We start from the raw sequence: 16,321 nt of genomic DNA on the forward strand, positions 1-16,321 counted from the left end.
ATCTCAGGTTTTTTCACAGATTTTATTCTCTTTCAAATGTTTGTACATTCTATTTTCCATGGGAATCAGGGTTCCGTATTGCCCCTTCACCTAATGGCACACTTTCTATTATCATTCAGTTAGTAGTCCTAATCGCTTCTCCCATTAGTACGTCCTTTGTTCCCCTCAAATGGTACACTCTCTCCGCATCACCTCTCTTTTCGCCACTCTCTCCTCTTACCAGGCGGCCCTCTTTTTGCTCATCTTGGATCACAATTTCCCCTCAATTGTGGTTACCGGTCCTTGCTCTTTCTCCTCCTCTAGACACTATGCCTCAACCACCCCTGTGGACCCTCTAGCCCCTGTAATGTGAATGTTTTTCCCCATCACCAGTGGGTCCTCAGCCCATCACATATGAGCACACTACTAGCCTATGCTGTGTTAAACCAATCACTGGTCAGAATGAGACTCAGTCACTAAGGAGCTCTTTACTTCACTCACCTGTGAGCATGCTCTCATTCACCATGCACTCCCCAGAGAGCAGAGCGGCATCACATGGTAGAACAATGCCATCCAGGGGCAAGAGGAGGCAGTCACCAGGCACCAGGTCAGCAGAGCTCACCATTGCTTCCTCTGCAAAAGAATTGGGTAAGTAGGCTGTTCTAAAAACCTTTATTAATACCATAACCTGACCACAAGGATGAACTAGAAACACCAAAAATAAGGTCAAATAAACTTTCCTATCAGCCAGTTGACAGAACTCCTAAGCCAAAGAAGACAGGTTGTGTATACTTGTGACGACTGAAAGGACAAATGGCACAGGGATCTAAGGGCATTAATGAGCATAGGCCTTGGGATATCTGCAACATAGGATATCGATGGGAGGTGATTACTTGCCTACAGGGAAAGAGGAAAAGGGATTCATGGGCCAAAGGAAACAAAGGATTCCTGGGGCTAGGGAAGGAAAGAGACAGCATTTTGGGGATAAAAGGAACACGGGATTCCTAGGCTAGGGTTAACAAAAGGCACAGTATTTCTCAACCTTGGGGACCTACAGCCCACCTGGTCCAAATGGTAAACAAGCAATGTAAACTTCATCTCAAAAGTAACCATATAACCCAAGACTTTCTTCGTGCCTTAATGAATTCTATACTCACCCCCTGAGGACAGGCGGACCCTCACTGTGATGGACATCTTCACCATGTTCCGGAGAGTCACGCTTTGCTGTGGAGTTCCATCATGAGTGTCAGAATTAGGTTTAAAGAACAAGTGCCACAATCATATTTCATCAGTCTCCTTAAAGACCAAACGGGTCAAGACAACAATATAGGCATTTAGTAATTTACTTCATCAAAACCACTTCCTTTCGGAAATGATAATCAACACACACATTTTGATGACACCCTGTGAAAAGATGGTTGCAGTTTACGAATCAAGAGTGAGCCAATTAAAATGCAGTAACTGAAACTTCAATCCAAGGATTAGATGTTCGAAGCAGACCACGGACTCTGCTTGATACAGTTGCTACCTGCTAAATACAACCTTTTTCCTCCTGGACTATTGCATTTGCACTTCCAAAGGGCCTCCCATGGAAACTAAGACCACACCCACTGATTTCCTGAACAGAGTAGAAAAACACAGGATTTCTGAAACCTTTAATCAGCTATCATGAAGATGAAATCTTGTGATGAGGACACTTTGAATCCAACTTAAAGTTATGTTAAAGTATGAACCACTTTGCCAGGGTGAGTTTGTGAGAAGTCCACTAATCAAAGTGGGCACCCTGTACCAGTCGAAACAACCCTTATGATGATTTAAGAGGTCAAAGAGAACCTTAGAAAGCGACCAAGTGGTAGCTGTGGAGAGAAGCCTTTAGGCTTATTCTTGAAGGAATATTAAGCAGCTTATTTTACCAGAATGCAACCTTATTGAATTGGTTAAATGAAAGGAGAACCTCACAGTAGTTATAAAAAATGTGTATTTATTATAATAACACACTCTAAATACCCCACAGTATCTGCTACATGCTAATAAACACAAAAAACACAATGCTGTAGCACAGAAAATATTGTAAGTAGCACTAATACACAGTGGGCTCCAGGGGGAGACCAAACGATATACTAATATAGTGGTATCAGAACCACGACTCGAGTCAAGACAGTGTCTAGAAAATGTAGAATCGCTGGGACCCCAAGGAACCACCCAAGGTGACTAAGTAGGGACCTCAAGGAGGACGGGTGTAGTGTGAGAACACGACCGTGTGCTACATACAATTCAATGGGAGAGTCGTGGTTGCAGTTTTAAAGTTTAAGGACCCTTCCCAGTGGATTACGAAGAAGCCCTTTGGCTCATAGGAGGTTGAAGAGCCACCCCACCTAGGGATACCGTAGTACCAGAGTTACCTATCCCAGGGAAGCTGGGTTCATAGGGCTGAAGTGGTGTCGGAAACCACCATCGATCTCAATGGAGGAGTTCATGGAAAGGCCAGTGCGGGAAAGAAGAAAAGTGTCCGTTGGAATCCAAAGGTGGATTCTTGGTGAAGAGTACCTGAAAGCAGAGGGGACAGAGTCAGGGTCACTCCGGAGTGACCAGGGGCTTGGTAGACGAATGCCCACTGATGTCGGGTGCTTCAGGTTTGACGATGGAGACCTTGACTCTACAGTTGCAGGGACCAGGAAACGTTGAGGACAACCATAAGCCGGATATGAGCTGTTCCACAAAGGATGTCGGGTGCTGAGGGGTCGGTGTCCGACGGGAGCACCAACAAGCCTTGGCAGCGGCAACCCACGAATAAGTTCAAGGAAGGCTACGGTCTGGCCAAGCAAAGACCAGGGGACTCACCCGAGCAAGGGGAGTCAGGGCAGGCCTGGAGCAACCGGGGAGCCCAGGAGAAGCAGTGTTGGCCCTCAAGAGGACCCACAGGCCGGAGGCATAGGAGTCACGGCGGGACCTTGAGCAGATTTACAAAGCAACAGCCCATGGAGCACCCAGTGTGGGGAGGCCAAAGTTCTTTGGTGGAAATGTGCCCAGAGGTTGGGGATATTTGTAGCCAAATGCACTTGTTCGGGAAACACCAACAAGCATATGCACTTGCAAAAGTACGCAGTACACTGAGGTTCGGTTATGCGGTGAGACTTGGTGAGAGGGCAGCTCGACCACAAGGAACGTAGGAACCCACCTCCTGTGTTGCTGGAGCATTCCGAGTCTGCAGGAGCTCGGGATCAGCAGACCAGTCAGTTGTGTTAAGGTGCCCGCAAATGCAGGGGAGTGACTCCTTCACCCCAAGGGAGATAACTTCAGTTGTACTTGATGTGCCACAGGTCCTGCCCTGAGCCTGTATGGTGCAGAGGCAGAGATGATGCTTTGGACAGGGAGGGAGACAAAGTCCGGCCCAGTCAAAGTCCAGCAAAGTCCAGAGTATTCAGTCAACCAAAGGTCAGTGATTTCTTGTTCAGAATCTTTTCCACATCGAATCTAGTGTCCTACAGCCAGGTAAGCCCTTTTGTACCCACAAGAGAGGGTTGGGCAGATTCAGGGGACCCTCCAGGGTTGGGTGAGGACAGTGGGGTGGATAATCTAATGTCCTTTGTCCAGTTTTGCACCAGAGTAGTAGTCAATAGCTCCCAGGACTGGTTTGAACTGGAATTTGCACAGGGACACCAAATGTGCCCCTCATATAGACTTTCAGGCACTTTAGAAGTGGACCCACCCAGCCCCAATACACTAAATCCTGTCTGGGAGGTGGTCACACCTCCCTGTGACAGGATGCCTATTGTTCTGTCTGCCCCTGCTCGAGCTTGGCTCAGCAGCAAGAGGGCAGAAATGTATCTCTGGTTGACAGCAAACATTTTGTGCTGTCCGGGTTGCGAAGGCTGGTACCAGGAAGACCAGGGATCCCACTAAGCTCACTTCAGAAGGGTAAAATCATACCTCCCTCACCAGTTACCGGTGTGGAGGTATGCTTTCAAGGTGTTTGATACCAATCACAACATGTTTTGTTGCAGCCGTTTGAGATAGCATTTTACACGAGTATATAATGCACCTCTACCTCCAAGAAGACAGAAGTTCTTGAAACCACCCCTTCAGCATGGGACAACACCTGGTGGCCCACCGCCCTCGGCAGCCCACCGACCCCCACGGGTCATGCCAGGGTTGAACGCCATAGCTAAGAGGATTTGAAAACATCGAGAGGTGACCGAACCACGTTTTACGGAGACATTATTCCCCATACTAGGGTTACTACTCTCTTGGAGGACACACAGGAGCCTGATTTGGTATAGGCCATGTTGGTTCCTTTACCCGTGTCCTGATGAGGCCCGGAAGGAATGGGGGTTGAAACGCGTTTACAGGTTTGATGGGAGGAATCCACTTGTAAACCAGATTTATTATTGTATTTCAACATTTAATAAATGTTTTAGAGGTGTTGAAACCTCATGTGCAGAGAGGATTACCCCACAGTGTATTGCTTAGATTAAATGTGTCAACACTGATTCATTATAAAAATATGTGGGTATAGGCAACAAATAATTTGGTTTATATTCATGTCTATATATGTTTGTTATGGAGATGTCTATATGTGTGTAATTTCATGTTTTCTACATACAAAAAAAAAAACTATTGATTTTTTCCAAAGGAAGTCATTGTGCTATCTGTAATTCTTTTATTGTTATTTAAAAAATTGGAATGGCGCAATGTACCAATGATAGGGAAATTTGTTATTCCCTATGATTAAGTAAGTGAATAGATATTTGTTCTATGTGTACATGCCAGAAACCTCAGCATCGTACTCGACTCCTCCATCTCTATGACCTGACAGTTCAACGTCGTCGCCTCCAGCTGCTCCAACACCCTACGCATCCTCCGAAAGACGTTCAAATGGATCCACCCCAAAATCAAAAAAGACAGTCACCCACGCACTCATCACCAGCTGGCGGGACTACGGAAATGCACTCTACGCTGGCATAGAGAAATCCCTACTCCGCAAGCTCCAGACGATACAGAACACCGTCGCCAGACTCGTTCTAGGCATCCCGCAACACGAACACATCAGCCAACACCTACAGAAGCTCCACTGGCTCCCCGTGGAGAAGAGAGTCAATTTCAAGATCCTCACCCACGCCTACAAGTGCCTACATAACACTGGACACAAACAACAACGATAGAGTCACCCTCCATATAACCAAATGAAACCTCAGATAAGTCAACCTCGCCTTCACCAAAACCCCTCGCATCCACAGAGCCAAAGCAGGAGGAACATCCTTCTCCTACATCGCGGCCAAGACCTGGAACGAGCTCCCAATAAACATCAGATTCGCCCCCTCCCCAAACACCTTCAAGAAGGCTCTCAAGACCTGGGTGTTACGCTGAACAGCAGTGCTGACATCCCTCCCCTCCCAGTGCCTTGAGAACCTCACGGGTGAGTAGCACGCTCACAATTCCCTGATTGATTGATGTCTGGCTGCGTCACTGACAACCCGGGAGAATGGTCTCCGAAGGCTGCAGGAGTGTTCTGCTCATGCAGGGGCATCCTCTCACATAAAACCCAGCACCCTGCCCTGAGGATTGTCAAGGCTAACGTGGGTACAAGGGAACCCAATAGGTAGCTAAGGACCTTGGGTAGTAATTTCTAAAGCAACAATGGTCCTTAAACAGAACTATAAGAACATACGGATAAAGTATAGTCTTCAGTAAGCACTATATTCATTAGTGACCAGCCGGACATATTTAATCAATCAAACAAAATTCACAAAATAATCGTAATGTTGCGGACAAACAATACAGTGGGACACAATCCTGAATCCAATTTACGCGAAAGAACAAACAATGCAGAGGGACACCATCCTGTATCCGCTTTAAACAGAAAGAACATAAAAGGAAAAAGTGGGTTAAATACAAACCATAAGTATTTTCAGGCAACATTTTGGCGGGAGCTAAAGGTAAATGGAAGTATAAAGACAAGCTATCCGTGATAGTTAGCACACTAATAGGACACAATAGTCGACTGTGTGAAACTATACAGGTGGTCGACGGCGTTCCGATCCCATAAGACGTATCGTCGGATCATCATCAGGACTTGTTGCAATTCACATGCCTGAATTGTATTACTGCCTTGGTTATATGGCGAGACTTCCGGCGTGTAGGCAGGTTGCTATGAAAGTATTTAGGTGAACAACCAGCAAAAAAGGACAATGCCTTATGGGAACGCACAATGGATCCCGACCGCTACCGCTAACGCAATGGCGCGAGCTGCTGAGGATTGTCAAGGCATGATAGAGAGGTGACCAATAGGTTTTAAGTGTAGTGACCTATAGATACAGTAAACCTATAACTTTCGTAGGCGGTGCAAGCACCAGCTCACACAGGCTGCACTGGCAGGCCTGTAGTTCCATTTTGCATGGCCTCTCATGGGTGGCATAATACTTGCTTAAGCGCATGGGAGGCCTCTGGGGTACCTATGCCCTGGGTACATGCGTACCACATACTAGGGACTGACAAGGGTACCCCAGTATCCAATCTGGAGTGTACCTAGGTACAGGATATACCATCTTAGGGAGAAAGCAGATTGACTGGGCTCCTGATTAGCAGGATCCCAGTCAGACTAGTCAAAAACAGTTTAACATCAAGCAAAAAGTGGGGGTAACCATAAGAAGCAGATTCTACTTTCCTACAGAGTTACTCTGCAAACATGCTCAATACCCTACAATCTGTCTGAAATACAACAAAATAGATGGAAAGAAAGAGTATCACTGTCGGAAAATGCCACCCCCCCCTGTGCCGCCATGTGAGAAACTAGCCAAACCTACCAATCAAAGTAAACTGTCAGATATCAGTGACCTTACTGGTTGTCATCCTCAGTTACAGAAACTACAGATTAGTGGCGCCTTCTCTCCACAGACAGCTAAACTTTGGAAAACTTTATAAATGTAAAACATGATAATTACACATCACCTCGAATCCCAGTTGACACCAAACCATACCAGGCAACTAGGCTTTTAAAGAACCGTTTTGCAACAAATCAGACAAAGCAAACAAGCATGTAAGTTCTGCCTTGCACTAAATCAGAAAGGTCAGGCAAGCCTGCTTATGACAACATGCGACAATAAGGTTGAAAATACTGTAAAATTCAGCATACAATATTAGGCAGGGAACAAGGGATGGCAGGTATTTTCAAACTAGGCTTGAAAGATACATTCCCTCATCAAAAGCAATGCATTCTGGCACTTTTTCTGTTTTTAAAATATAGGCCTCACAGCAATCCATGCTTTGATCAGGTTCTATGTTGGAAAATACCACGTGATTGAACTTGTGTTGAGCACCACTTTGATCCATGTAGAGAAGCTAGTAATTTGTCAAGGTGGTGTAGTGTGGTTCTTATATTCCCAATAGGCTCTGCGTATTGGAATAATATATCCTATAGATTAGACGTAGGACTGAGGTCGACTAGGTCTCTATCAAATATACTAAACTTAATAGTGATTGCCAGCTAGCTCAGAGGTCACTAGAAACTTTCTCGAATTCACAAGAATGAATTAGTTTCTGATAACCACATAAACATGACAACTTTGTTTCCCAAGAATAAGAAATACATCTCTAGAGTCGCGGAAACAATAGATAAGTATTCCACTCAGTCAATTGTGCATGCTTCGTTTCAACAGAGTTTGCAGAGAAATAGATAGACGGGTGTTTTCAATGAAAAGGTTTATTGAACAGTCTTCTTTCTCATACAAGAGAAGTGAACTGCTACAATCGTTATGCAGACTGCAAAGTATAATGCGTACAGCGAGAATAGTATTATAAAATAATACTGTAAAAGCATTGTATAGTTTCTAAGCCATTTAAAAATACAAACATAAATACCATTGACTAAAATACTCAACTGGTGCTTCTAAATACGCCTACCCCAATGTACCTAACCTAAGTCTAGTACGCGGGAAGAAGTAAGTTTTGTGTAGCATAGGTTTAGTTGTTTTTTCCAAGAATCTACCAAAGGTTTCTCTAGGTCCTAATCAGCTCCATACCTTAGTTAAAATGAAGGAGGTCTGGTATCTCTATCTCAGGACTCGATTTCCCAACACCCCGCAATGGGAGCTTGTAAACGCTGGAGCTGGATTCTCAGCGAAAGAGAGGCAGCCTCTTGATCAGTGCGTCAGCTGGAGGGTCGGTTTCCTTCGGCACTTGCTGTAGCGAGCTGCGTCGGGCAAGTAGATAGTTGAACTGCTCCGAACCACCGTCGTTTGCCATAGCAAGTGAAGGTATATTTATACCTTGAAGGTGTTTAGGAATGCCATAGTTTGACATAAAGTTGGGCATAATAACATCAGGAAAAAACCCCTAGGGAATAGTTGTTCTTTGCAGAGTACATGAGTTCTTGGACAAATCAATATTCAAGCAAGGGGAAGTTCCCTAACTGCTTAAGCCGATTTTTCAAGAAATCGTTGTGACGTTTAGTATGGGTGGAAGTAGCCATGCCTGTATTTGGTCTGCATGGGCTATGTCTAAATAAGGGATTGATTTCTATGCCTATATAAGGGCAATGTGAATTGTACCTATATAAGGGCATGAATCGGGAAAATTCACTCGGAGCTCTAAACGCCACACAACAGTGGCTTTGTTGAGACAGTACTGGAATCTGCATAATTTAAAGTATTACAGCCCATGTATTCAATTAAGTAAAATGCTATAGATCTTAAAAAGAGAACCTAAAACCTTCCAGATTCTGGGCCCTGCGCAGTGCTGCTCAAAACAGTAGGTCTTTTGATTGAAATTCAACAATATGAGGTCAAAGAGACCTATATACTGATTGTTCTATTCCTCTGCGTACAAGGGCTAGTGAGCTCATCCGTAACTAGAAGGCACAGTCAGAATTAATGTATCCTGCAAGATACAGAACATCTGCCAGGCACTTGAAAAATGAAAATATATGCCTTTAAAGGTTCACTTAATGCCTCAACGACAGGTATGCCAAGCAAATGCTCATCACTGAAAGACACATCTAGAAGGTATTACTGTATTTCTGGATAGAACCCATATGGAACCAAGTATGAAGCTGAGAGGTGATGCTGTTGTTATCTGCTGTATCCCCCAAAAAGTTTGTCTGCATCATAAATAATTTTTCCCAGGCCACAATTTTCACAACCAGCTTTTAGATATTGTTCCTCCAGGTGCTGTAGCAGGTCTTCCATTTCCTCCCACTGGAATAGGTCACAGTGGCTGAGGAGTGCCTGTGAATTTGCAATGAACTATGTAGTTGGTATGTCGACTGCACCCTATTTCCCTGCAGCATCAATGTATTTGATCTCCTTATCCATTGGTAGAACTTCATCAATAACTTGATTAAAAGCCCTTTTGTGGTGTATGAGTCAACAGAGAATAGGATGCAACAAGAATTGAGGTGTAAATTGGATTCAGAGGTTATGCTTCAAATTTTCGTTCCAAACTGGAAGTTGTACATTTGTTTTGACAAGTGCCTTGAACTTTTACACAATTTGTTTTTTCAAACTCTTTTTACCACTGGCGAACACTGGAAAGTTAGTAGTTTTTTACACTGTTTCTATATGTAGAATTGCCCTCCTCTTGTTCTCCTGCCAGTGACTCTGTGCGCGGTGCTGCCGGCTGAGTGGCAGCATACCTGATTTGGAAGAGACAGTGTAATAGGGTACTGCTCAGATTCTTCATTATCCGATTCTATTCAGTATTGGTTCCAACCAATTTCAGAATATGGGGCATGCTCCTAATATGGGTGCCTTTGATTACCATCATCTGTGTCAGTTTGTTGTGGCGCAGATCGTGAGAAAGGTATTATGTATAGTGATGCAGGTACCTTTGTTAATGGGTGGTGCCTAGCTGGTGCTTGTGCTACTGTTCGCTTGGGAATGTGAGAAGGGCTCCCCTGCCCGGGAAGCGGTTTCCCTTGCATCAAGTGCACAATAGATAATGGCATTTGATGGAACCATCACTTCAGCTAGAAGCTCTCTCCCCTCTTTCCTTAGGGTTTCTGGTAGGTGCAGTCCCAGCAACTCAATTTCCTCCCACTGAAGCTAGTAGTACCTTGACAGCAGGCCAATTAATTGGTGAAATGCCAATGAGTGACTTCCCCACCACTGTGCACTTTCCTGCAGCATCAAGGTGCTTGCTCTCTGTCTGGTGAGGGATCATCACCTGTCACTAATGGAGAGGCAAAGTTATGTGCTGTATGGACGATCAGGGAGTCTGAGCGAACCTGACCATAAAGGGTCAAGGGGAGAAGCTCTGATGTTTTTTGCTTGACCAAGAGGCTTCTCTGACCGAGTGCTTGCTCATTTTGAAATCGAGAAGGCCCCATATTGTTCCTCTTCTTTGACTTGACAGCGTCTCTGGACTAGACACGCACTGAGCTGCTGGGACTTCACAGGCACCCGCTTCTTCTTCCTCATTGGTGAGAGGGTAGTGTTTACAAAAGATGTTTGAGTTTTCGGAGGAAGCTCACTGCTGCATCTTCCAGTTCATCCAACGCCCCCCTTCGATACCTGAGCATCTTTTTGTATGTAAGTTGAGGTAGAATTCATAGGAGGCAACGTTGTTGTGAGGGGAAAGACAGAGAATCAAATGTCACGCTGGTCTAACAAGGGTGTTCAGTCAGCATTATTCCTTGGGCAGAATTGAAAGGTTGCGTTTCATTACCACATTCCTCTATGCATTTTCTGAAGTAATGCCCTAAATATTGCAGATTGGGGAAGGTGAGGCACGACGACCGCCACTGGTTAAGAAGGTCAGGAGGGTTAATAGCCAGCAAAATCAGTCCATTAGTGATGGTCTTCAGTTTGAAGAGTTGAGCACTTGGGCCCGAAAAAACTGAGAGGATACACGTTGGTCTACAAGCCCTTGATGTACATGTTTGACCCCCAATGGGGAAACAAAAAATCTAGGGTGGAGTCATGGACTAAGTGAGGAATTAGATCACATACCCAGACTAGACATTTCTTGGAAAGAAAACAAGTTGTAATGGCAGAGTCCAACATTAGCTAGCAGGAGTAAACAGCTTGTGTTTCTACAGCCACACATGCTAAGAAACTATTGTTTCAAATAACCTGTATATACACTTAGAGTGAACTCTGGGTCAGCCCCTTGCTCCTGATTAGATACTTCTTTCAGTCGTCTCCTCTTGATTCGAAGGCTGTCCTCCCCATTTATGTGTTTGTCCCACACACATCATATTGGTTTCACAGTATTCTGGCTAGATGGGTTGTATCCTTCCACTGCATGCCAGTGGGATTTCTTTTTTATTTTTCTTAATCACTCCAAGGAAGTGCATGTCCTTGCTCCCCTATCCACAATTTTTCGTCTCCTTTCCTCATGTTCTTTTAAATTTTGTTTCATTTATGTTCTTGTTCTTTCACGAGGGTCAGTCAGCTGCAAAGTATGCCAGACTGCGTGCATCATGCTTTCTCCTCCTTCCCCACTTCCACCCGGGCAGCCTTCTCTGGACTCCCCCACTGCCAGATGCTCCTGCTCTTCTCTAAGTTTCCTATATTTTCTTTCTTTGTATTTTTTATCGAGGGAATGACAGCTCAAAAGTATGGCCTGGTAGCTTGCATCTTTTTTTCACAATTGGCAAACAATTTTAAATCATTATTTGAATATTTTAATTAACTGTTCTAACACAGTCACCTGTCCCGTTAGAATATAAAATTAAAATGAACACCATGAATGCACATGTCATGACTCATACATGTACTTCGGCAGTCATTTTGGAATTAGTTTGCTTTTATTTAAAAAAAATACATTGCAAGAGTGCCAGCTATTGTCATCTACTTGGTAAAAAGCTTTGGCAAAGACAACAAGTCGATGTTGTAGAGTAGAGGTGTATTGGCTTTGTCTTTGCTTGTTTCTATTGCTACTCTGTATTTATGGGACAAGTACTTTGGGAAAAAGTGTAACAGCATGTTGAAACGTTGTGAAAAAGAGTTTTGAATAAAACACTTAACAAGACATCCGCAATAGGACAAGAGTGGTCAGAAGGAAATATACTTTTCTTCCATCCAATTACATCCAACCCTTTACACAATCCTTGAAAATCTATAAAAGCACGGAATTCAAGGTGTGTCAAAAGGACACACAATATAACACTTCATGAGAAACTACAGAAAGGAGTGTTATATCTCATATCAGTATCCTAATATAGGTCCAGGGAAACACGTATGCTTTCCCTACATCAGCTCATTTCATATGAACGAACCTTATAAGGACATAACTCCAAATATGGACATAACGCCTTATAAGGTCTGCAGCCTTTTATGGACTAAACCTTTCACCTAGTGTGAGAAGTTGGCCTGGCATATGATGTCCACTATTCTAGTGGGCACCTTGCACCAGTTCAAACGACCCGTATTGATGGTCGGTTTAAAATAACCTTTATAGAAAGCACTCCTAGTGGTAGCTGTGGAGAGCAGCCTTCAGGCTAAGTCTTGAAGGAATGTAAAGCAGCTTGTTTTACCAGTCTATAATCGCTTGAATGATCAAAGAAAAGCACACCACACAATGTATATATCAAATATATATGTATTTATTCTAAACCCAACCCCTCTAGTCTCTTTATGAGGCTAGAGGCCAAAGTACAACACAAGAACTTTAAATAGCACACAGTAAATAGCACAGTATACGTTATGCCCTAGGGGCCTCACAAACCATATACTAAAATAGTGGTATAAGAACCACGTGAGGGATAGAAGTGAGGCCTAGGGCCTGTAGAACCGCTGGGGCAACCAGGAACCACCCAAGGTATGGACGCAGGAGACCCACTGGGAACGAGTGAAGTGTCTAAACACAGCAGCGAATCACAAATTGACTTCTATGGAGGAAAAGCAAGTTACAATTTTAAAGATTAAGGACACTTCGGAGTGAACTACGACTCATCCTTTGGAGGGGAGTCAGGGCACGTCTGGAGCAACCAGGAAAGCCCAAGAAACAAAGGATTGTCCTTCGTGGGGACCCACTAGCCAAAGGACAAGAGATCGCGAAGGAGCCTCGAGCTGCGGTGAAGAAAGGGGACTCAAGGAACACTCGTGGAGTAGGTGCAGTTGCAAAATTGCAGGATGTCCAGGAGTTCCGGTTCCACGTCTCTCGTGACGGCTGCGGGTCTCACCTTTGCTGGGATCTCATGATGGCCTCAGAGATGTCTGGAAGTCCGTGTCTGTGTCGCAGACTCTTCGAGATCCGGCGGGAGCCTCGAAAATGCAGACCGGAAAGATGCTCTTAGGCGCCTGTTTGAACAGGGAGGTTACTCCTTGACCCCAAGGGAGGTTTCTTCCATCTTCTAGTCGATATGGAATGCCGAAGGTCCAGGATTTTGTCTTCGTCCAGGGTAATCTAAAGTCCTAGGGACTGGGTTCCTATACTTTTACTAAGTTTAGGGGATGGACTTACTCTAGGGTCCCACCTATGGGAGGACCTGGGGAGAGGGTGGTTACACCCCTTCCCCTTTGTCCAGTTTCGCGCCAGAGCTGGGGTGGAGTGCCCCAGCAACCGGTTTGAACTGGGAAATGCATGGAGCACCTTGTGTGCTCCAGGCAGTGTCTCAAAAGCATTCACTGAATGCAACCCACCCTGCCCCAATACACTAAAGCCTGTCTGGGGAGGTGCTGGCACCTCCCTGGAGAGGAAACCTATTGTCCAGGCCTCCCTTGCCGGAGTTTCGTCCAGCGATTCAGAAAAGGGGGTGGTGATGAACAGAGTGTCTGAATTAAGCAGACCACTCTTACCCAGTCCAAAGATCAGGGCTTGATCCATCACCGTTATTTAGCTCACTGCCCCATCCCAGCTCAGAACCTGGAGTTTCGTCTAGCAGCAGGAGATCAGACTCGTGTCTGTGGCAGCAGCATCCATTTTGTGATGCTGAGGCTCAGTAAAACTTTAGGTATACCAGTGTGTACATGTCTTCTCCATCTAGAAGGGTGGAATGCTACCCCTGCCGCCAGAACTGGCGGGGGGGGGGTAGTATTCCAAAGTGTTTGACACCAAACACAACATGTTTCGATAAAGCCAAACCAAAGTTAGCATTAACCGCAAGGATTGTAATGCACTCAAGAGTATATGGTATGGCCATATCACATAACAGCTATAAGTAAGGGATTCCGAAAGCTACAGAGGGGCTTAGCTCATGCTAGGGCACCCTCTCACACAAAACCAAGCACTCTGCCTTCAGGATTGTCAAGGCCTGCCATAGGAGTGACTTATAGGTTAATATGTGTCTATTTTAAATGGTGCATATAGGTATCCTATACCCCAACAAGGGGTGATTACACCACCTTACCCAGGCTGCAAGTTCAGACCTGTGGTGCCTTTTTGGAAGGCTTCCCAGGGGTGGCATAATACATGCTTCAGCCCTAAGGTACCATATACAAGGGGCTCACAAGGTAACTCAGTAAGCAATCTGGTAAGTATCTAATGTACATAAAATCAATTTAGAGAGAGAAGAGCTAGGGCTGTGGTCCTGATTAGCATGGCCACAGTCAGACTAAAGTCGAAAAGCCAGTGAAACAAAAAGTGGGGGTAACCATAGAAATAAGACCCTACTCGCCTACACCTAGTTCATTATGAGGGTGGGTTCTTCCCGATCAATACTGCTAAGACGTCATCCTTAGCACATATGAATAATTAAGGAGTGCACTCTCCGGGAAATACTCTGCACCTCTCCCATCGACTCACAAGGTTTAATCCCCAAACATCATCCTCATACAACTGAACAATGGGTAATACATGTACATAAACTGTATAAATACAGCACCTCTTGCTATCAGTAAGCAGGAGGGACCTGAGACTTCAAGGCCGACACACTTACCAGAGACGCTGCGGCTCCGGCATGCCATCCCTCCAGCTGACAGTGGTCTAACCATCCCTTGCGGGGTGTCCAAGTCAAGTCCAGGACAAAATCCCACACGCTCACTATTCAGGTATGGGCGTTTGACTAAAGCCTAGCAGGATTCTTGGCTCTTATGCTTAGGCTATATAGCACCTACTGACATGCTAGGTACATCTAGTCAAGCATCTTAGGAGTGCGCACTTTATTTTATAAATGCATTCTATATTCATGTATAGGTTCATGACTGTTGCAAAATGGTAGAACAATACTATTTCTTTTTATTCACTGTACTGCTGGTTCTATATCTCTGTTACTGTGTTATAGTCTTAACAGCACACTTATTCTACATGAGAAGAACAACTGTACAATAAATTCTTATTGTAAACACGTTCAACTGTTTCTTCTCTGTATCTCTCTGAGAGCAAAAACAAGCAACACAAGCCAATGAGTAAAAAGTAATATATTGTTTCCACGAGTCTGAGGTTATTGTGTTCTAAAGTTGCAAAAACTAATCTCTCTGATAACAGGAGATTCTAGTGGCACTGCGAGCTAGCTAATGCGAACCATAGGCTAATATATGCGGCAGGGGTGTACAGAATCAGTCTGCCACCAGACCCACAGTATTTGTTATCCGTAATCATTGTAGGTCCTGCATGATAGGGTACTATTGGGACTACACTACATGGTGCCTAACATGGTATAATGGCACACAACGTGTCAAACATAGTTTGCCCAACGTGGTAAAATACATGGCGCACTTACTCAACAGTAGAATCTGAGTAGCCCAGTCGTGCTAATTCTCAGAGACCCTACTTACAAAGCCCAGAGACATCTGGAGTAGGTGGGAAAAAACTCTGCCTCATCTGAGTAGGTGAGATATCCTATGTATTGGCTGTTGGTTAATCAAGCTTGAAGGGAAAATCCCCCAAATTGTGCATAAAACCTTTGCATAAAACCTTTTCTAAATTTCCTTGGTTATTCCATGTCTTAAACACGATGTCTGTTGAGAACGGAACTTTAAAACCACTAGAGCAGTGGTTCCTAAACTGTGCGCCGCTGCTATCCGGTGCACCGTTATGAGTAGCCACGGGCGGCGCGCACGATTTGGAAAAGATATCGTCCAGCCAGGCCTGAATGCAGCATGAAGCTTATGTCAGCCGCAGCACAAAATATGGGGAGTTAAAAATGCCACCTGCATAATCCGGGAACATGGTTTGGCCCAAGAGCGCACTGCCGCCATACGTGCGTACGTACATGCTTTCACAGAAGTAGCCTCAGCATTACTGGCATACGCAGCTCTGACCATGGCGCTGAGCGTTATTGCTGCCCGCCGTGTTCTGCCGGGCCTCGTGGGACCCTCTTCAGAAGTTACAAATAGGTAAGTAAGACTAGGGCTGGGAGTGCTGGTGTGTTGAACTGGCAGGGCAGGGATTCCTGTGTGCTGAGCAGTAGAATGCTGAAGCCCCGGCATAAAACCAAAGGCCTTAATTGTGATTTCTTTAACAA

General features: G+C 44.9%; 1 protein-coding gene across 5 annotated transcripts in view; it reads right to left on the minus strand.

Annotated features, from left to right (window-relative positions):
- The window catches only part of ATP13A2 (ATPase cation transporting 13A2), an 861,654-nt gene that overhangs the window by 228,990 nt on the left and 616,343 nt on the right, over positions 1-16,321 (minus strand). For all 5 annotated transcript variants that reach the window (XM_078642867.1, XM_078642866.1, XM_078642870.1 and 2 more), the window contains 2 exons: positions 1,137-1,203; positions 481-612 (listed from right to left, as the gene is read on the minus strand). In XM_078642867.1, coding sequence (XP_078498993.1) covers positions 481-612; positions 1,137-1,203 — 199 coding nt within the window. The remainder of the gene's footprint in view (positions 1-480; positions 613-1,136; positions 1,204-16,321) is intronic.

The sequence above is a fragment of the Lissotriton helveticus genome, chromosome 5_1 (assembly GCF_964261635.1).
Source record: "Lissotriton helveticus chromosome 5_1, aLisHel1.1, whole genome shotgun sequence".
Lineage (NCBI taxonomy): Eukaryota > Metazoa > Chordata > Amphibia > Caudata > Salamandridae > Lissotriton > Lissotriton helveticus.